The sequence below is a fragment of the Peromyscus californicus genome, unplaced genomic scaffold, assembly GCF_007827085.1.
Source record: "Peromyscus californicus insignis strain IS unplaced genomic scaffold, ASM782708v3 Scaffold_7__1_contigs__length_154581171, whole genome shotgun sequence".
Lineage (NCBI taxonomy): Eukaryota > Metazoa > Chordata > Mammalia > Rodentia > Cricetidae > Peromyscus > Peromyscus californicus.
In genome coordinates, this window is record NW_026294595.1 from 10,366,312 (window position 1) to 10,387,929 (window position 21,618).

Sequence of the window (21,618 nt, forward strand, 5' to 3'; positions counted from 1 at the left end):
TGGTCGGCAAACACTCTAACCACTGGGCAACATCGCCAGTGCTCCCTGGTTCCTACCCTTTCAGAAGTCGTCTTTAGGAGCCAGTTTCCCTATTAACTCCACATCCGTCTTGTTACAGCACATTTAGTTACTGTTGGTTTTTTGCGGCTGTTGAGCTTTTTCTCAATCTCAGTTAAATTTTTGCCAAGGGTTGAGGCCCCTTCAGTAACAATTACAGCTACCCTTCCTGAACCTTGCTTTTATTAAAGAAAAAAAAAAAAAAAAAAAAGAACGGGCGGTGGTGACACACACCTTCAATCCCAGCACTCTGGAGGCAGAGGCAGGCGGATCCAGCTTGATCTACAAAGCGAGATCCAGGGCTACAGAGAAACCCTGTCTCAAAAAACAAACAAAAAAATTCTATTTTGTGTGTATGAGTGTTTTGCCTGCATGCATGTATGTGCAGTCTGTGTCTGCTGGGTGCTCGTGGAGTCCCTGGAACTGGATTTATAGATGGTTATGAACCACTATGTAGATCTGGATGCTAGGAACCAGACCCAGATCTTCTGCACAAGCAACAAGCCGTTCGGTGCTTTAAGTTCAGGGCTCTTAGCTGCTGAACCATCTCTCCACACCCTTGCCCTCTCCTGAGGAATAGGAGGGTTTTATGCAGAAGAGCTTAATTATTTATCCTCACTAAACGCGCAGGACAAAGGGTAAGTGGGAAGCAGGGAATTCGAACTCGGGTCCTCAGCTGTGCAGAAAGTTTTCTTATTTGCTGAGCCATCTCCTTATACTCTGTGTGTGTCTGTTATTCTTCAGATAAAATGAACATCCTTCCAGATCTCCGGGGCCTTCAATTCCTCATGATGTGGTCTAGCCCATGCCTCTCATTTCTGCCTTGGTTTCAGGCCCCGTGGCAATCCTGTCTTTGGAAGGCACTATGCCTTCACTGATTCCTAGCTGGGTCCCACGTTCCCTTCTGCACACAGGCTTCCCCAACAGCTGGGGACCTTCCCGAAGCGTATTATCCACAGCCGAGATGTTCTCCGGCTCATCTAACGAACGGAAATGCACTTATTCCCACTTCCGGCCCCACGCGCACTACCCTCACCACCCTCAGCACTGACCCGGCTGTGCCCCGGGGCGGCGACCCGAGGAACACATTGGAAAGATCCCGCAGGCCGCGCGCGGCCTGGGTCCCGGGGCACCCCCCGGCGGCGAGGAACGGGCAGATCCGCCTCAGGCCGCGGCCCGGCACAAAACGAGACCGTAGCGCCGCCACCCGCCACACTCGCGAATCAGAAACTCAAACAACGAAAGTTCGTCCAACCTACCCGGTGATCATGTAGCCCCTCGTCTTCCAACCAGGAAGTGTATGGAGGCGGAAGTACTGGACTGACTTCCGGTTCGCCCGCATACGGCTGCCATAGTAACATGGCGGCATACAAAGATTGGACGCTTGCGTAGTTGCCTGTCTATAGTCCTGCCGCAACAGGGATATATGGAATTGAGTTAAAAGCTTGCCCCTCTAATTAATCGGGCCAGGCAAATCCCAACCCCCAGAAGCAGGGGCAGATGAGTTCGAAGCAAGCCTGATCTACATAGCGAGTTTGAGGCCAGATTACACAGTGAGATCATGTCTCAAAAAGCAAAACAAAGCCCAAAAAAACAGCTTATAGGAAAAAACAAATTGTGTGTGTGTGGGGGGGGGAGCCAAAAAATTTAGACACAGGAAAGTAGCAGTATTCTCATTCTCAAAGAGCCCTTTACACACTTCGCAAAGACCTTAGAACAAATTCAAAGCAGATTAAGCTGCCCCCCACCCAGAATATACACAAAGACTAATTCCCAGATGTTGTTTATTGCTAAATCAAGGGCAGACTGTCTATATCAAGACATAGTCCTTGCAGTAGCTCCCTTTCTGTATATACCCTGACCACTCAAGGTTCAGCCAATTGTTTACTGTCCGGTATTCGTCACAAACTTAGAGCTACATGCGTGGATCAATGTGACATTACTAGCCTAAGTGAAACTATGTGATTTACCATGTATTTTGAGAATGGGTAGGGCCCTGAAAATGTAACATAATCGTCCGGAGTTTGGCAGTGAGGGAGCAGCAGCGGCAGTTTGGAGGAAATGGCTGTGTAGAACTATGTGAGAGCTTGTGGCTACATTCCTGCTGAGCTACTCCTGGCCTGGGCTCCGGAGAGTAGCACCTAATCCTAATCCATCCTTTGTTTCTATTGTCATCCCACATGAATCTTGTCTCAGAGTCTCCTAAGGATACAAAGGCCCATGCAAAACTGTGTACCTGATAAATCGAGGAATTTGCACTTGGCATTGTATCTTGGGGAGCTCCTTTCAGGTTGTTTTGAGCATATGGAAATCAACTGGATAAACTGTAAATATAGAGAAAAATAAAAATGCCCTGGGCTAAGGGAAAGGGGTCAGTCCTTAAGACACTTCAGTCCTTAGAGGCAGGACCCCCTGCAGCCTCGAAGGCTAAATTCACTCTTAAGGTGTCTCTGAGTCTTCTTTCCACAGATCCGTGTGAACCTACACACCTGTGCTTCGACACTTCATGACAAGAGCTGCTGCAGAATGTGAGTGAAGTGGTGTGTGTGTGTGTGTGTGTGTGTGTGTGTGTGTGTGTGTGTGTGGTGTGTGCTGGGTGAGAGATGAAGAAGAAGCATGAGAGAAGTGTGAGGAAGTGAATGGGTGAAAGAATGACTGAGTAAAATGTGATAGATAGAGTAAAACTTGTTCCTAATTACCCTTAGATAAAAAAAAGTTTCCTACCCTTGCTACTCTGGGGCATTCCTTTCATTACCCTGAGTAGATTGTGGGAGCTGGTCTCTCCCAGTCCATGATAAACACATATGCAGGCAAAGCACTCACACACATAAAGTTTTAAAAAGTTTTTGTAAATGAGCTGTGGACATGCTGAGCATCATTACAAATGCCTTTAATTCCAACAATCAGGCGCCAGAGACAACTGGATCTCTCTGAGTTCCAGGTCAGCTAGGGCTACATAGTGGTACCCTCTATTAGTCAGGGTTCTCTAGTGTCACAGAACTTATGGAAAGAATCTCTCTCGGGGCTGGAGAGATGGCTCAGTGATTAAGAGCACCAGCAGCTCTTCCAGAGGACCTGGGTTCAATTCCCAGCACCCACAAGGCAGCTAACAACTGTCTGTGACTCCAAGATCTGACACCCTCACACAGAAACATGCAGGCAAAACCACCAATACACATAAAATAAATAAATTAAAAAAAGAATCTCTCTTTCTTTCTGTAAAAAAATGTATTGTGATGACTTACAGGCTGCAGTCCAACAATGGCTAATTGTGAATGGAAAGTCCAAGAATCTAGTAGTTGCTTAGCCCCACAAGGATGGGTGTCTCAGCTGGTCTTCTGTATATGCTGGAATCCTGAAGAGGTGGGTTCCAATGCCAGCGAAGGATGGATGTGCTAGCAAGGCGAGGACAAGCAGGCCAAGAGCGAACCCTTCTCTCTCCCATTGCCCTTACGTAGGCTTCCGGGAGAAGGTGTGGCCCAGATTAAAGGTGTGTCTTCCAGCCTCAAGATCCCAATCACAAGTGTGCCCTCCACTTCTGGATTGTAGTTCATTCCAGACATAGTCAAGTTGACAACCAAGAATAGCCACCACACCCTCTCATTATCCGTAGACATTATAAGGACGTGGTCATGTGTGAAAGTGCCCTTGACAGTTAATGGTTGTGTGTGTGTGTGTGGGGGGGGGGGGGGGGGCTATGCCTTACTGTACAGCCATGGACAACGGCTCTTAATCAGTCCTCACCTGTGCTCAGGCAAGCAACCCTAATTAAATTCAGTGGGGCACAAAATAAGACATGAGAGCAGAAGAGGGTTTTGTTGGCAAGGAGAGAGGGTTCAGCAGATGGAGAGAGGGACAGGAGGATAATATGATCAAAGTGTAGTGTATGTATGTATGTATGAAATTGTGAAATAAGTTTTTAAAAATATCCCCAAAAGAAAATGCCCTTGATACAGGATGAGGTCTTTAGGATCTACAGTGGTTTGAATGAGATTAGCCACATCTATTTGAACACTTGGTTTCCAGTCGGTGGCACTCTTTGGGGGGGGGGGGGTCTAGGAGGTGTGGCCTTAGTGGAGGAAGTTGGTCTCTGGGGTTTCAAAACCTCCTGCCATTCCCAGTGCTTTCTCTCTCTCTCTCTCTCTCTCTCTCTCTCTCTCTCTCTCTCTCTCTCCCTCCCTCCTCCCCCCCCCTGCATGATTGGCGTTCAGGATGTGAGGTCTCAGCAGCTTCTTCCAACCACCATGCTTGCCTGCTACAATGGACCCTTATCCCTTTAGAACCATAAGCACAAATAAACTCTTCCTTCTCTAAGTCGCTCCTTGTCATGGTGTTTTAGCACATCAGCAGAACAGGAACTAATATATAATATATTATTGTTTGAGGTAATTTCGAGCAACTCAGAAGTGTGTGTGTGTGCACTTGTGTGTTCATGTGCATGTATATGAGCCTACTCAAATGCATGGCAATGCGACAGAGAGAAAGGATTGTGAATCCAGGTGAGGTCCTCAGGTTTTTATTGAACTCACTGTATTTCATTAAAAAAAAAATATGGGTATGAGTGTTTTTCTTCATATGTGTTTGTATGCCACATATGTGCTTGGTACCTGAGGAGGCCAGAAGATGGCGTCAGATCCCGTGGAACCGGAATTACTGACTGTTTTGGATCACTAAGTGAGTACTTGGAATCGAATCCAGGTCCTCGACAAGAACAGCAAGTCCTCCTGACCACTGAGCTATTTCTCCAGCTCCCCCCGCCCCAATTTTAACTTTGCAGCAGGCTTGCATTCTTTTTAAACAAAAAAATTTTAGTTTGGGGGGCTGAAGAGATGGCTCAGTGGTTAAGAGTACTGGCTGCTCATTTAGAGGATCTAGGTTCAATTCCCAGCATCCACATGGCAGCTCACAACTGTCTGTAACTCCAAGACTACTGGAAGCCTAATTCCAGATGGGTCCAATGACCTGGGATGGGTATGTGAAGTTGGTGCGACAAAGAAACTGTGACCACCTGTTTCAAACAAGTGGTCCCAGATAGTCTGGGCCGTTTTTATTTATACAGTTTCAATAGTTTTTTTTTTTGTTTGTTTTTGTTTTTGTTTTGTGAGACAGGGTTTCTCTGGAGCCTGTCCTGGAACTCACTCTTTAGCCCAGGCTGGCCTTGAACTCACAGAGATCCACCTGGCTCTGCCTCCCGAGTGCTGGGATTAAAGGCGTGCGCCACCACCACCCGGCCAGTTTCAATAGTTTTTATGAACAGTTTTACAATCAAATTTGTTTTCTTATGTTTCTAATAATAGTTATAATAATTATCAGTTTGTTCCTTTACCTCTTGCCCCTTCCATCCTCCAACTTTCTCATTGGTAACCATTACCTATATGATTCATAGCTAATGTTAGAAGCATGAGCAATGTTGCAAGCCACAAACTTTTCTAACAGGGCACAGCTACAGGCAGGACAGTGTGCCCAGTTGGCAGCATTTGCGGTTACAACATCATGCAGAGTGAGAGATAGTTTTGTCTCTAGTGGTTAATATTTACATCTGGTAAGGTCTGAGTTCTTACAATCAACTCGCCAGCTGAAGCTGGATCAATTCTTTCTACATTCTGTACTAGTCTATCTCTTCCAGGCGTTCTCATTTATCCTATAGGCAACACAACTTGAAAACTTACTCTTAATAGTTGGCACTGCTTATCCCTTGTTCTCATGTTCCATCCTTTTGACTTCCTACAGTATTGGCACAGCTATTAGAAATGACGGCACTATGAGTTTCTATGACTCTGCTTCATTCCCTGTTCCTAGACTGTTCCCTTTAACTCCTGATATCATCAGTTTATTAGCATTTCCTCTAGACTCCTTTGGTTAAAATTATTCTCTCCAGAACAGTTATATGAATTTGTAATATTGTCGTGAACTACAGTGACTCTTTCAGGCTAGTCACAAGGTGCATTGGAAAGGCAACATCCTGTTCTGAAGAATCCTGAATTCATGGTCACACTTGAAACATCAAAGGCTTTAGGGGCTGAATCAGGTCCACTGTGTGTATTTTTAACAACATCACCCAGAGGAGCACCATCAGGGGGAGCATTCCTTTTGTAGTGGCTATTTTATCCATAGCTCTGAGAAAGTGAAGTTAGAGGCAGCCAGTGATATGACTTTTATAAAGAAAGCCAGGAGAGTAGGTAGCACATATGCTCCTGGGGTCATGCCTAGAGTTATGGAGAGAACTATCCATCGGCCTTGCCAAAATGGGTCAGGTTCTCCAGAGCCTTGCCACAAGGAGAATTTGTTTGTGTCTTGTCCCCCGAAGAAGTCACAAGACCTGACACCCTCACACACATGCTGGCAAAACCACCAGTGCACATAAAATAAATAAAGTTTAAAAACCCACCCCCCTTTAAATTTTTTTTCAGGTTGTAGGGTTGGTAGACCTTTAACAACAGTCTCAGATGCTATTTCCAGATGGTCTTTTTATGCTTTGCATTTATTTATTTATTTATTTGGTGTGTGTGTGTGTGTGTGTGTGTGGGTGTGTGTGTGTGTGTGTGTGTGGGTGTGTGTGTGGGTGTGAACACATGTGCCACAGCCTTTGTGGAGAAGTCCGAGGACAGCTTGAAGGCATGCCCTTCCACCATATGGGCCCTGAGAATCAAACCAGCTGTGTTAGGCTTGGCTGGCCCCATTTTTAAAAAAGATTTATTTATTTATTTATTTTTGTTTATATGTGTGAGTGTTCTATCTTCCTGTATATCTTCATGGCAGAAGAGGGCATCAGATCCGATTGTAAATGGTTCTGAGCCACCATGTGGTTACTGGGAATTGAACTCTCTTAACCACTGAGCCATCTCTCCAGCCCAGTGTCTTCAGATGTTCTTACTGAGTGAATCTAGCCTGAGCTTTTCAGCTTCCCCCAATTTGGTTGTAGAGTTGGACACTATTGGTCTAATTCAGAGATTTGTTTTTTTCTTCTTTCCACCCACTTCACAAAGATGGGGGAAGAAGAATCCAACAGAGAAACTGGCTTGCGACCAACCGGTGAGTTAGCATTGACATCAAGCCTAGGATGCTTATTTCTATTGCAACATCATCACGTTAGTGCAATATCCGGGGGAGTGTGTGTGTATAAGCTTGGAGCAAGCTTGGGAGGGAACTGTGAGTAGAGGAGGATGGGTAGAGAGAGAGAGGAAGCCAAGAATAAATGGCTCTCTAGAACTTCTTCGCTTTTAACACAACTTAGATTTGATTCTTGGGTTTTCCTATGTCGACTTGAGAAAATTCTAAAAGGTCTCTGTGGGTTGCCGAGAATTTCAAAAACGAAAACTGGAAGCTCCTGAGCCGTTGGCGTCCCGTCGCCAAGGAGACAGGCCATTCCATTTCTTCGCAAGGGGTAGTCTAAATATTCTTCCCTCTCTCAGTCTGCAGCAAGGTGCTCAAATCACTCCAAAGAACTGACAAGGTTTCGGCTCTCGGCGGGGGCTCCGCAGGTGGGCGCGCCCCACTTCAGAGCTTGCCTGGCCGCTACGGGGTGCACCCCCGGGTCCGTGTGGTGCAGCCCGGAGCAACACGAATGGGACGAGGGTCCCCAGACAGGGCAGAACTCTGTGGGCTTGCATTCAGGGTCTGATCTCGAAGGTCCCCAGGATGCCTGGTCCGGGGAAGCCCCGGAAAGACCTTACGCGATGGAAGAAGAAGAAGCAGCCTGTGCGCCGCACGGTCAGCCAGATCTGCCCGCCGCCCCGACGGCCGCTGACGGTGGCCGATATCCGCCCGGGCATGGAGAACGAGAGGTTGGGGGTCGTGCGTGACTCCATGTTTCAGAATCCGCTCATCGTCAAGGTGAGCGCTCGGGCGCGCTTGTCCCCTCCCCGGGCACCGATGCTGCCTATGGGTTCCAGTTGCTGAGCCCTTTGGCTTCAGGGCCCGGGGTCCAGGCGCAGTGTCAGAAACCAGCTCTAGGTGGGACAGTCCTGGACAGTCGGCAGTCGCGGCCAGTCCCTAAGCATATGTGTCCTTAAGTGGCACGCATTAGCGGAAGAGACTGGGAAAGACTACGGATAGGGCAATCCCTGAGGGGCTCGATGAACCCATGAGGTGACAGGTCGCAGGCACCCTTTCATGCCCTTGCCACCCCAAGATCCACTTTTCCCAGCACCTCTGGTCTACTGTGCAGCAGGTGCTCCGGGTGGGAGGTGCAAATACTCTCTATGAGGCCTGGCCTGCACTCACATGCGAGCATCGTTTGTAGCTAAATCACCTTCCCTTTCAGTGCCGGCCCTTTGTACTTTTTTTGTTTTCCCGCCTGGCTGAAAACTCCACGTGGGCGTGGCTCTGCTCTGCCTAGGGAGACAGGAAAAGTCGAGTTGAAGTTTAGTGGTTGTCAAGGTAGTCATGGAGCGAATTTACCTTGCGCCACTAGAGGGCAGTGTGCTTCTAAGAATGCAAGAATGCTTTCAGTTTCCCAGGTTCGGGGTGTGGAGGGTGATGGGCGCGCTGATGGTATCCATGGATTCAGCAATCATGATTTCTCTGACTTCAGGCTGATTAGAACCCAGAGTGGTGGTGTCTGATTCATCCTCTCTCTGTCTCTCTCTCTCCCCTTCCTCTCCTCCCTCCCTTTCTTTCTTTTTCTTCCCTCCCCTCCCTCTTTTCCTTTTTTTTTTTTTCGAGACAGGATTTTTCTGTGTAGTTTTGGTGCCTGTCCTGGAACTCGCTCTGTAGACCAGGCTGGCCTCGAACTCACAGAGATCCACCTGGGAGTGCTGGGATCAAAGGCGTGCGCCATTGCTGCCTGGCTCCTTTTTTTTTCTTCTTCCTTTCTCTTTTCCCTCCCTGGGTTTTCTTGACTCTGCTAGAGTTGGCTGCATTCTTTGACTCCTGGGAAAACACTGACCCTCCTGGACCTTTCTGGGCTAATTAATGTTCCCAGGAGGACAGAAGTTAGGTGCTGTATGGGTGCATCGGCATCCTTAGCTCTGGCCCTCTGAGATGTCTCCACAGTGGGACAGATCCTTCGCTTACTTCTTGGAGAACTGATCTCAGTAGGCGGGTGGGGCAGACAGCTGGGACAGACAGCTGGGATTCACTGTCCTAGGCCAAGGACAGAGTCAAGTACCACCTATCAGTGGCTGCTCTGATGATCTGACTTTGCTTTAATCAGGTGTCACTAGTGTGCAGCTCCTTCCCACTTAAACATGAGATGAAGGGCATTATAGAGTCACTTCCACAGTGAATTCTTTGTAATGTTCACTCCAAGTGACACATTATAATGTATATCTGCATACGCATGCATTATACATGTATATATGTATAGCAAGCATGTTATATATATCGCACACTATATGTTTAGCATTTGTACATGGGTGTGTAAACGACAATTACATGCATGTAAATATGATACATGAAACACTTCTCTCCTCCCCTCTCCCCGCCCCCCGTCCGCTATAACAGCGTTTGGCCTGTAGGTGGCACCAGCTTAACAACCTTCAGGATGAATTCCATCCTTGTTTCTGGAGCTGGAGTTTAGCAGTGATCATTTTTTAAGAAGTATTGGTGGTGATTGATCCAGCAATGGGGTTCTGTTTTCAGGCTGTCTTGGTCCCTGGCCACCGTCTGCAGGGGCCATGTCCTGGTGCACGTTGGTAACAGAGCCTGGGATGCTCTCATACAAGGGACAGCAGGGGGCAGGCTTTCCCTCCAACTCTGTCCTTGGTTTGTGAAGCACTGGTGGCGGTTAGGATGATGATGTCCACATTCAGTATTTACCCATTCCTGTAAGATCTTCCGTCAAAACCCAGCCTGCATAAAAGTTGGCAGAGAGAGAACGTGAAAGGAAACTGGGCCGCTCCTGGTTGCAAAAGCTCCCTATAAACCATCATGGGGAAATGTCTGCAAGGCTTTTGACTTGAGGCTCTGCCAGAGCCGGCTTAAAAGCCACGCCACTGAGTCCCAGCCCAGTTTTCTCTACATAAAGAATATCTAAATCCTGAAACATTAGGATTTTGGGTTTTAAAGAAAATGGAAATATTAAAAGTAGTTAGGGTTCCAGAACATTAAAAAAAAAATTACAGTTCTATCATTTCTACTGGACTTGACTTGTAGGTCCTTTATGGGGATTGCTAGTGTTGCTGGCCCCAGTGTCGGGGTGAATGCCTCCTCATCACGAGTGTGCTTGACTCCGGTGTCTTTGGGATTATGGGAACTGAGTTGTATTTTAGCTTTGTCTCTCCCTGAGCCTGAAGAAGTGCATCTGTATCAGAGGAATACAGCACCCTGGCAACATTTATTTCACCACACAGGGAGGCTGTCACTCACATTGTTTCCCCTCATGGATAGGTTCAGCATTGTTTGTTTGTTTGTTTGTTTTCCTTTCTTCTTCTTTTTTCTTTTTTCCCACTTCAAATGCAGTTGAACAAATACAACCCTGGTATTTCCCACCCATGGAATTTACCAGAACATATATGCATCAGTTATTCAGAAACATGCCTTCACGATGCCACAGCAACCAGAGGAAACAGGAAAAACCTCATATTTGCAAGCAGGTGTTTTTATCTACAAACACTCACCACCTGGTCACCTAGCTGAAACCCAAGCAAACTGCTTGTTTGGTGGCAGTTAATGGAGTCAGAATGGTGTTTCATGCAACGACAAAAATAATGTAAATAGTTTCCATTAGCAAGGGCTTCTCCATTGTCAAGTGATGTGCAGCCAGCCAGCTTTCCTTTCAATGTGACTCTGTGGGAAGCATAAAATTAAATTGAGAAAGAACCTGCCTTCGCCCGGCTTGATTCTCCTTTCGCTAGAATCCGGAGACTGAGCACAGAACCCTGCCACAGTAGCCTTCCAGGCTCCCTCACAAAACCTGTCAGGGTGTACCCTTCCCAACACAGCGACTTGGCTGATAGCCTGTCAATACAATTACGGGGAGAGACTGCGCGGTTTGCTCCACTGACAGCTTTGAGTCTTCTGTCGCCCCGGAGAGGCAGGTTGCTGTACAGAGGTGGGATTGATTGAATCCAGCACCCTCAGAAAGTACAAGTGATCAGGGCACCTGATTTTTTTCATAATTTATTACTGACTTTGTTTTTTTTTTCCTGTGGGGGTTTATGTCACAAATAAGAAGAGCGCACATTTGTAAAATAAAGTAATAGAATCAAGCATTTGAGGCTAAAAGGAAATTCGCTGGCATCAAATGTGTCTCCTTTTGGGAGACTTAGGGAGGCTCCAACCAGGGGAAGACGCTCACCCTGGGATGCTACTGTGTGACCTGGAAGTGGGAGGAGGCTCCAGGCTCCTGAATTACAACCTCATGCTGTTTTGGCCACAAGCCATGACTAATTAATCAAGGGCAATCCAGGTGTGCCACATCCTGTATAACAGGCAATGGGAAGTGCTCACAAGTGAGTCTGACCCAGCGTCACTCACTCAGTGTCCCTGCAAAAGTGAGCAATACAGGACTTCTTAAATGTTTAGTTGGTGCTGAGGGCCATCCTAAGCTGGAGTGGGGGGCATAAAAACAAGTTCAGAACTCAGCCTCTGCCCACAGGGACTTGGCCATTTAGGGTTTACCTGGAAAAATGAGATACACGGGCACACAGAATCATATGTACAGGCATAAAGGTACACACAGATACAAACATGGACATACACACACAGACACAAAACACAGGCACACATACAAAATAAGTAAGGCAGTGTCACGGGTACCTCCTCTTGAGTTTTCCAGTGAGCTACAAGCCCAGGGCATTCAGTTTGGGGCCTAAGTAGGTCCATGTCAGGGATGAGGAGACTGGAAAAGCCAGGCCTCTGTAGGAGGTGATTCCATTCTTCCTCAGATTCCGAGCCTTAGGGGCTGTTCATGCCAACTCAAGTTCTAGTTCATAAGGCTCAGTACTGCGCTGAGTTGTTATCATTACCAGCACGAGGAAGTGTTTATCCAGAGCAAGTGTGTTCAAATTGGATGCTCTACAAAGCCAGACAAGCACACCATGCCCACTAATAGCCTAACGTCTCTAATAAATATTAATGCTGGCGAACATAAACACAGAGACAGAGATGGGCATTAGGAAGGCAGCCTGTCCAGAGCCCAGTTGCGCAAAGATACCAATGTTTTCATTACATGGTGGGAAAATATTGTGTGTGGTTTGTCTGCTGAAGAGGATATGGCTGTGATCGCTCAGGGCCTTTACATTCAATTACAGTGTAATAGGGGGAAATGAAATGTTAGTGAGGAATTAAAAACCATCCTGTGGCACAGTCTGGGCTGGATGCACCACTCTGGGTTTATCCATCCTTGTTCTCTCGGCTCCTTCCTCCCCCTTCTCCCCCTCTCCTCATCCCTTCTCCCTCCTCTCTCCCTCCCCTCTTCCTCTCCTCTTCCCCCCCTCTTTCTCCTCCTCCCTCTCCCTTCTCCTCTCCCTCTTCCTCACTCTTCTTGTGTGTGTGCCTGTGTGCATGTTTGTTTATGTGTGTAGAGGTCAGAGGTCAACGTCAGGTGGTGTTTTTCAGAAGCCATCGACCTTGTTTTTTGAGACAGGATCTCACTAACCTGGAACTCATCAAGTAGGCTGCACTGGCTCCTCACTGCAGTCCCCAGGGCAGCTGCCCCCTCCCTCCACTGGCTCCTCACTGCAGTCCCCAGGGCAGCTGCCCCCTCCCTCCACTGGCTCCTCACTGCAGTCCCCAGGGCAGCTGCCCCCTCCCTCCACTGGCTCCTCACTGCAGTCCCCAGGGCAGCTGTCCCTCCCTCCACTGGCTCCTCACTGCAGTCCCCAGGGCAGCTGCCCCCTCCCTCCACTGGCTCCTCACTGCAGTCCCCAGGGCAGCTGCCCCCTCCCTCCACTGGCTCCTCACTGCAGTCCCCAGGGCAGCTGCCCCCTCCCTCCACTGGCTCCTCACTGCAGTCCCCAGGGCAGCTGTCCCTCCCTCCACTGGCTCCTCACTGCAGTCCCCAGGGCAGCTGCCCCCTCCCTCCACTGGCTCCTCACTGCAGTCCCCAGGGCAGCTGCCCCCTCCCTCCACTGGCTCCTCACTGCAGTCCCCAGGGCAGCTGCCCCCTCCCTCCACTGGCTCCTCACTGCAGTCCCCAGGGCAGCTGTCCCTCCCTCCACTGGCTCCTCACTGCAGTCCCCAGGGCAGCTGCCCCCTCCCTCCACTGGCTCCTCACTGCAGTCCCCAGGGCAGCTGCCCCCTCCCTCCACTGGCTCCTCACTGCAGTCCCCAGGGCAGCTGCCCTGGCCTAGCTGCAGAACCACCCTCCTCTTTTGTCTCTCAGCACAAGGGGGTACATGAACGAAGACAAGACCTCGGAACTGGGGTTCTTCCTACTGAACCCAGCCACCCTCTGATCATGTGACCCTCAGAACACTGCTGGGCCTTGAAGGGAAGGCTGTTCCTTCAGGAAGAACTCTGAGACCTCGGTGGATGAGTTAGAGGCCATTCCCTATACTTTTCAGAACATTCTGGACACAAGTGTTGATTTCTATGTAAGTCAGGCTCTTTCGTCTTTTACTCATTTATGTGGTGCTCAGAGGGCACCTTTCAGAGGCAGTTCTCTCTTTCCCATGTGTGGGTTTCAGGGATAGGACTCGGGTCAACATGTCTGCACAGTAAAATTCTGTGCTGATCCATCTCTCTGGTTTCAAACCCTGTTTTCTATTGCAGTGTTTTTCAAACCATTCTAGGGGATCCAGAAGCTTTGGAGATCTCATAAAGGATTGGGCCTATTTTTAAAAATGCATCTAGACTGGGGCGTAGAGCTGTAGTGTGTGTGAATCCCTGCACACCATCCCCACCCAGTACCACAAAATAATAGACACCAATCACTCACTTGAATCATCCTTGTTGTATTTTATTTTTTAAAAATTTATTTATTTATTTATTTATTTATTTGTTTATTTATTTATTTATTTATTTATTGGTTTTCGAGACAGGGTTTCTCTGGGTAGCTTTGGAGCCTGTCCTGGAACTCACTCTGTAGACCAGGCTGGCCTCGAACTCACAGAGATCCACCTGCCTCTGCCTCCCGAGTGCTGGGATTACAGGCGTGCGCCAACACCGCCCGGCTAAAATTTTGTTTATTTTTTATGTGCTCTATCTGCATGTGTGATGTTAGGCCAGCAGAGGGCATCAGATCCCACTACAGATATGGTCTGTATGTCAAATGTGCTGCTGATTGGTCAATAAATAAATCACTGATTGGCCCGTGGCCAGACAAGAAATATAGGCGAGACAAGGAAAAAAATAGAGCTAAAAAATAAAAGGCTGAGTCAGAGAGACACTGCCAGCCGCCATGATGAAAAACAACATGTAAAGATGCCGGTAAGCCATGAGCCATGTGACAAGATATAGATTAATAAAAATAGATTAATTTAAGCTATGTGGTTGCTGGGAACTGAACTCAGGATCTCTGGAAGGGCAACCAATGCTCTCACACTAGCCATCTCTCCAGTCCTGCATCTTATTTTAAAAGCTTAAGGAGAAGACAAATATCATTGAATGCATCCCACATGGAACACTCACGTGGGCTCTCCGATATTGGAGCTTGTGTTGAGGTCTAGTTCCGGGCTGTTGCCTTTGCATTCCTGTTTGGGAGACTTGTAAATGTGTCTCACCCAGGGAAGACCGGGCCTTTCCCGATCTGAGACTTCCATTTTTTTTTTTTTTTTAATTTATTTATCTATTATGTACTACGTATACAGTGTTCTGCCTACATGCCAGAAGAGGGCACCAGATCCCATTACAGTGAGCTACCATGTGGTTGCTGGGAATTGAACTCAGGACCTCTGAAAGAGCAGCCAGTGCTCTTAACCGCTGAGCCATCTCTCCAGCCCCCGAGACTTTCCATTCTTGCAGGCAACTGCCACAGAACTTTGTCCTAGCCCTTGAGACCTGGACGTGTTAAACCCAGCGACGGGCCTGCTAGACTCTCCCTCCTGTCTGGTGACCTTCAGGGTGGCTGGACAGAACTAAGGCAGCACAGCACCTTTAAAACTGTGCCGCCTCCGGCAGGCTTTAGATGATACAGCTGTGCTGAGTCTCTCATTGTTTGCTGCAAACCAACAAAGGCTGGGGAAACCAACCTTCCCAGCAGCTGCTGCCCACCGCTTACAGCTCAGCTTTACACGCAAATGCCCCCTGGTTCCTCTTTCAAGTTCTTCCATCAGTGCGAACGAGTTCACAGTTCCAGCATGGCTGGGCAGGCATGAAACTGTAGTTCCCTTAGAGAGAGAAAGGCCAGCAGTGTGATTCTGGAGCCAACAGGTCCCAGCCACTTGCTTGTTCTGCCACCCAGGGGTGGGGGGTGTTATCTCCGAGACTCAGTTTCCTCTGTCAGTGAGGAGACCAGAGGTGGTACCTGGTCATGGGAGAGTAACGAGGATTCCATGGGATCACTAGGCTGTGGCTAGTCATGCCTTCCCCCAGAAGGCACTTTAAAAGCCAGTGCTTTGGTTTTCTGCACTCCTCATGGCAAATACTTTTGTTCCTTAAGGCAACCCTTGTGTTTTCAGCTGTTGATGTCAGGTAAATGTTAAGGGCTGGAGAGATGGCTCAGTGGTTAAGAGCCCTCACTGGGATCTCTCAGAGGACAGAGATTCAGTTCCCAGCACCCACGTGGGGTGGCTTACAACCACCTGTAGTTCTAGCCCCAAGGGACCTGACTCCCTTTTCTGACCTCCTCAGGCATCTGCACACACGAAGTGCACATAAGCTCACGCAGGTACACGCACATACTTTTTCTTTAAATCTAAAAATAGCATTGAGTCTAAACACAGTGACCTTACACTGAGACACGTTTACCAAGTGTTGTACTTAGCTCAGTGTGGGCTGTAATTGAGCAAATCTGTCACTCAACCCAGACCTTCTTACCCTAGCACCCTAGAGGCTGACAGCGCACCCTGGTTAGGCCCGATGAAAACCACTGCTGGGACTTACCTCACCCATGTGTCCAGGCTCTAATGAAGACTGGTTTAAATGGGGTGCTACGTCATAGAAAATATGAAAACACTTGAATGACATTGATGGTTTTAAACTGAGGGGGTCAGTTTTACTCAGCGATACAGACTTTGGAGAACAATGGACTCTCAGGAATGTACTTTTAGAAGCATTAGTGACGCTGAGGAGGAGGTGCTCCTTAGTGGGCATAGGTCATGGATGCTGCTCAATTTGTCATAATGTGAAATCAGCCCCTCCCACCTGCAACAAGGAGTCAGTCTCCAAATGTCGACAGTTTGGGGGCTAAGAGACTTTGAACTAGAAGCCATAAGCAAAAGCGGGGCTTGTTCACCACAGCCTCTTGAAAATCTAATGTAAACTCACGGAAACCGAACAGTCTGAACTGCTTCTCCCATCGCTCACTTCTGCCTCTCCTCCTTGATGGTCTATGCTCTTTTGAATTGCTCCCTTTAATCTATTTTCTTCACCTTAGTGATGTTTGTCTGCAGCTCGTCTGCCTCAATTGCAATTTAAGAAAAAACAAATTTTTTTCAGCCACCTTACCATGGGGCTCAATAACTCATTAAGTAAACTCATTAGCAGAGAGACTGGTTTGTTGAGCAATCACTGACTGGTGTATGAGCTTTGTGTCCCTGCCCTATAAACTTCCAGGGTCCTGATTCACTCTGCATGAACTAAGTTCAGATTTAAAATGTAGGATTGGTGCAGTGTAGAACAATTAAACTCATAGTGGGCCAGCACCCCACGGCAGAACTTGCGCTTTCCTTGCGGCACTAAAAACCGCATTTCAGGGAAGCAGGAATAAGCTTTAGGAGGAAAACAGCTGTAATGGTCCACCCCCTGATTTGAAGGCACACCAGGGGTGGGTCAAGAAACAGACACGGGTCAATGAGCCCAAAGTTCAGTGCAAGCAACACCCAGAAGGGGGAGGGGCCTGTCAAAAGGATTGCAGAAAATACATAACGACCCCAAAGAGGGAGTTTTGATCATCTGTAGGAGCCGAACAATACATATCTGGGAGGCCAGTGAACTGAGAAGCACGCAAGCTAAGTGTCTTTGTGTTGCCCGGCAGTCTTTGTGTTTTTGTCTAAGAGAATAAAAGTACACCCTTAGAAGCTCTTTGATTTCAAGGTATGGATGGCCACACTGCTGCCAGGTGGCTGGCCATTTGCATGTGACCTTAGAGCACCTAAACTGGACCATTGCACCCAGTTTGCCGATACTCGGATGTCACAGCCTGTCACAAAGTTGGGATGCCCAAAGAGCATGCAGAGAGGTTGTGACATTTCTGGTGAGTGACTAGGAAGTTTACCACTGGCTCCACCAGTTTGTTTTAGTGGACCAGAATAAATTAGGCCATGTCACACCTTAATATGCCACTGTTTGGATTTTGTAGAATTGCATTTTTTTAAAAAAAAAAATGATTTATTTAACTTTATTTATTTAATTTTTTTTAGTTTTTCGAGACAGGGTTTCTCTGTGTAACTTTGCGCCTTTCCTGGATCTCGCTCTGTAGACCAGGCTGGCCTTGACCTCACAGAGATCCGCCTGGCTCTGCCTCCAAGTGCTGGGATTAAAGGCGTGCGCCACCACCACCCGGCTAGTTTAACTTTATTTTATGTGCATAAAGGTATCAGATCCCGAGGAACTGGAGTTACAGCCAGCTGTGAGCATACCCGCCCCTAGAACCGCGTTTCTATTTCCCTCTCCTCCTAGCAGATCCTTGAAGAACATGGAAGCTGAGGGCTGGGGTGTAGCTTAGGGTTTGAACTCGCCTAGCTGGTGAGATCCTGGGTTCCATTCCTAGCACTGCAAAAATAAACAGAACAACCCAACGACAGCGGTTGGCTTTGGTTGCTGTTCACTTTGGTTATGGTAGGCATTTGAAATTGCTGATGAGCACAGCAGTGAGCAAATGTTTAACGTCCTAGGATGTGGAAACACAAGGGGTTTGAAAATTTGTGTCCAGTGGGCTGATGGTCTTGACTGGGGAGTCACTTGTCTTTGAAGACCACAGCCAAGTTATTGCAGGTGGAAGGGGAGGGGAGGGAGGTCAAGGCACCACGTCCAGAAGTCGAGGCAGGACAGAAAGGGCTGGGGTTGTCAAGTGAGCTGGACTTGACTTAGGTACGGATGGGGGAGGGGCAGCTGGCGAGAGCCTGGACTGGGCGGAGGCCCACCACAGTCAGCTTTGTGCCTGTGTTCCCAGGAGAAGGACGGCCCTCCACTGATTCTGTGAGTGCTATGAAGGAAGAGGTAGAAAATGACAGCCATTCGTTCGCCACGTTAGCCAACGCTTCCTCTCTGAGCATGCCTTACGCGCCGGTGCAGGGCTGGGTGCAGATCTGGGTATTGCTCTCATAGACAAGAAAGTACAGCAAAGGCTTAGAAGATAGAGTAGGGGCAGTCGGGATGACCTGGTCTCTGCTCAGGGCTGTGGGCAGCAGGAAAGGAAGGCAAGGTCTTGCAGGAAGAGCAGAAGGTGTGTGCAGGGAGCTGGAGAGGTGAGAACAGAACTGAATTCTGAAACTCAGGCAGTTTTAGGATCCCTCTTTAAAAAAAAAATTTTTTTTGAGATGGTCTCATGTTGCCAGGACTGGTCTTGAACTCACTATGTAGTCAAGGATGGCTTTGAATTCCTGATTCTCTTGTCTCCACCTCCTGAGTTCTGGATTACAGGCATGTGCTGCAAAGCTTGGTTTTGGTTGGGTGGGGATTGAATTTGGGGCGTTGTGCATGCTAGGCAAGTACAAAGTGAGCCCCATTGCTGGAATACAAAATGAGAAGTAGTTGCAGAAATCATGTTCAGGAGTTTGGAAGAGACCCTGTGCTAGTGAGTGATCCTGAAGCTGGAGCTTCGCTAATCACCGGGTAAGCCAGTGTTCGACTCGGGGAGACAAGTGTTCCAGGAGAGGGGATAGTGTACGTGTGGTGGGATGGGGTGGAGGGCGCACTGGATGGCTATACTGGAGAGTCCTCCGTTCCTGTCCTGGCTATGTGTCACTCATTTGTGCACTCATTCATTCATTTACTAAGTGCCACACACTTCCTCTGAGTTAGGTGTGCCCAGCCCTGGGACCACAGTGATGACCTCGTGGTCTACGTGGTGGTGCATCTCTCAAGTCCCTCGTTCTTCTTTCCTGAACCCTGACCTGATTCCTCCCCCACCCCCGCAGCCACCCTGAGCCCACACTGACTATGCATGCTCAGCCACTTGCCACATGTCTGAGCCTAGCTGTCTGTCCACCAGGGGCACCTCATGGGACAAGGTGGCCTTTGTCCCTGTAGCAGACAGGCCTTGGAGAGGCCTTGGAGAATGGACAGTAAGCCCAGTGTTCCTCAGGACAAGGCTGCCGAGGGACCTGCTACCAGAGGCTAGACCCACTTCTAGGCTTTTAAGCCTGACCTTCTCAGAAGAGTGGAATAAAGTTCGTGTTGTGTTTGGTAGCTGTTGAGAGGAGGTCATTCCAGGCGAAGTAAGAGGCTCTTGTGAAAAGCAGATTCAGGGATAATCTGGAGCCCGGGAGAAGAAGGAGGGCAAGGTGGCCACCATGAGGCCCTGGAGACAGGAAGGGCTAAGATAAGGCTGTGTAGGAAGTCTGGCCTAGAAAGACTTGAAAAGCCCAAAGCTAAGGAAAAAAGGACATAGACTCCAAAGGCTCCAGAGCCAGGTCCAGAAATCAGCAAGAGTCTCGGCCACTGTGCCTTGCTCCTGCCCTGAGGCGAGTTGGTCAACTAGGGACAGACAGAGGCATGTGTGCACACTTGCAGGTCACTGTGTGTGACTGCTGAAGTGGGCGTGTTGATTGCATCCTGATCTCTTTTCAGGCTGGATGTTGAGAGCTAGATGATGGCAGGACATGTGCCTCACTGATGGCTTAGGGTTAGAATCTTCGATTTGTTTCCTTTTTGCAAATTCAACAAGCCCGAGTCTGAAATGCTCCGAATGTCACCAGCTGTTTGAGAGAACCTTCAGGAAAGGTTCTGCAGGTCCCTTTGGGCCGAGCACTGTGGCTGCTTCCAAAAGCTTTATAAACTGTCACTGAAGGTTTTGCCTGCTCTGGAGGCACCCAGTGGGCCATGAATTCAGAGGCTTAAGTAAATCTTTTAGGAATTCCTCTTCCAAAAGGAAAGCAAGCGTCTGCCCACGTTCCTAAGAGCCCCAGGCCTCCTTCAGCAGCCCTGGTGGCAGGGTGCTCCTGCGTTTGGCTTCTTCCGAGTGGGAATTCAAGGAAGAGGCTGAGCACAGAGCCTTGCTCTCTTGACTGGAGACCCATCGGACCCCTACTGACCTCTCAGTAGAACACTCCATGCTGAGCCAAACGGCCCTTCTGACACATCACATCCCTTGTGCCTTTGCAACAACCTTAAAGGGTGGCAGGACTCCTGTTGCCAGGTGACAGCTGTGACGCTGAGGCCTAGAGCTCACACAGCTTGCCTGAAGTCAGCCAGAGGAACCAGCCAAGCCAAGTGGGGACTCCAGAGCACCAGGCCACACCAATGTACCAACCGAATCAGAAGAACTGAGTGGCTTCAACGGCTGCTACTCATCAGGAGCCTCTCAAGTGTCGAGCCGTCCCCTCCCTTGCCCCCTCTCTTCCATCCTTCTTTTCTGCCATGCCGTGAAGATGTTGAGGGGTATCACCAAGGGTGTTGAGGTGGCGCAGTGGGTAGAGGTGCTTGTCACCAAGCCTGACAGCTTTGAGTTCAATCCCTAGGTCCCACGTGGTGCAAAGAGAGGACTGATTCCCTCAAGTTGTGTCTGACCTTCATATACATGCATGTTCATGAACATGTACATATGTACACACACACACACACATTGTTATCAAAGGTAGACTACCAACACGATCCTCGCATCTTTTGCCCAGGTGGTCGGTCACTGTTGCTTTCTTTATATATGTTTCCCATCCAAATGTACCCAAACTCATGGCCTGCCCTCCCCTTTTCCTCTTTATACATGATGGGGACAGAGCTCAGGGTGCCCTATGCTAGGTAAGTGCTCTACCACTGATCTGCACACTGACCCCCTCAGTACCACAGTTTTCATAGACTTCATCTCAGCTCTGCAAAGAGGTCTGTACTTTGAGCTCAGTAAGGGTAACATCCCCAAGGTCACACAGAGAGCAAATGGTGGGGCTGGCATTTGTGGCTAGAATGAGTTCACAGCTTGTCAGGTGATGTGTGTTACTGCCTGGTACCTGAGGGGATAACTTTGTCCTGATGGGACGGAGGGATCCAGCAGATCCATCCACGTTATCTATGTCTGAATCTGTCTACAGAGGCAGGCTCATCTATGGAGGCCTTATCTGCTTTCAGAAGAGTTCGATCTGGCTGGGCAGATAAGCAATACTAACACAGATGAATTTGGGGGTGACTACACAGAGATGCAAGAGTTAGGAAGAGAGAAGGCTGGTACCGGGGGTGGTCCAGAGGGACTAACAGGATGGCCGAGAGGAAGGTCAGATAGGAAATGTGGCTAGACAAGAGGAGAAGCTGGGTTTCATGAGTGTGGACACCCTGGGAAGGAAAACATGCACGCCATAATAAAGGCACCAGAGGGCAGTCACAGAGGGCAAAGGACATTGGGATTGGGTCACGACTGCCTTCAGA

The 21,618-nt window shown here is 48.6% G+C and overlaps 2 protein-coding genes across 9 annotated transcripts in view; one reads left to right on the forward strand and one right to left on the reverse strand.

Moving 5' to 3' along the window:
- The window catches only part of Ttf1 (transcription termination factor 1), a 30,825-nt gene extending 29,464 nt beyond the window's left edge, over window positions 1–1,361 (reverse strand). For 5 of the 6 annotated variants that reach the window (XR_008215014.1, XR_008215013.1, XM_052724022.1 and 2 more), the window contains exon 1: window positions 1,317–1,358. Coding sequence is in view for 3 of the 6 variants with exons in the window: in XM_052724022.1 (XP_052579982.1) it covers window positions 1,317–1,327 (11 nt within the window). In the remaining 3 variants the exon portion in view is untranslated. Of the gene's footprint in view, window positions 1–1,316 lie in introns of all 6 variants that reach the window. The other variant, XM_052724023.1, reaches the window with a different exon arrangement.
- A 6,115-nt stretch (window positions 1,362–7,476) lies between these two features.
- Window positions 7,477–21,618, forward strand: part of Cfap77 (cilia and flagella associated protein 77) — a 130,325-nt gene continuing 116,183 nt past the window's right edge. For all 3 annotated transcript variants that reach the window (XM_052725280.1, XM_052725281.1, XM_052725282.1), the window contains exon 1: window positions 7,477–7,890. In XM_052725280.1, coding sequence (XP_052581240.1) covers window positions 7,696–7,890 — 195 coding nt within the window. In that variant the 5' untranslated portion in view covers window positions 7,477–7,695. The remainder of the gene's footprint in view (window positions 7,891–21,618) is intronic.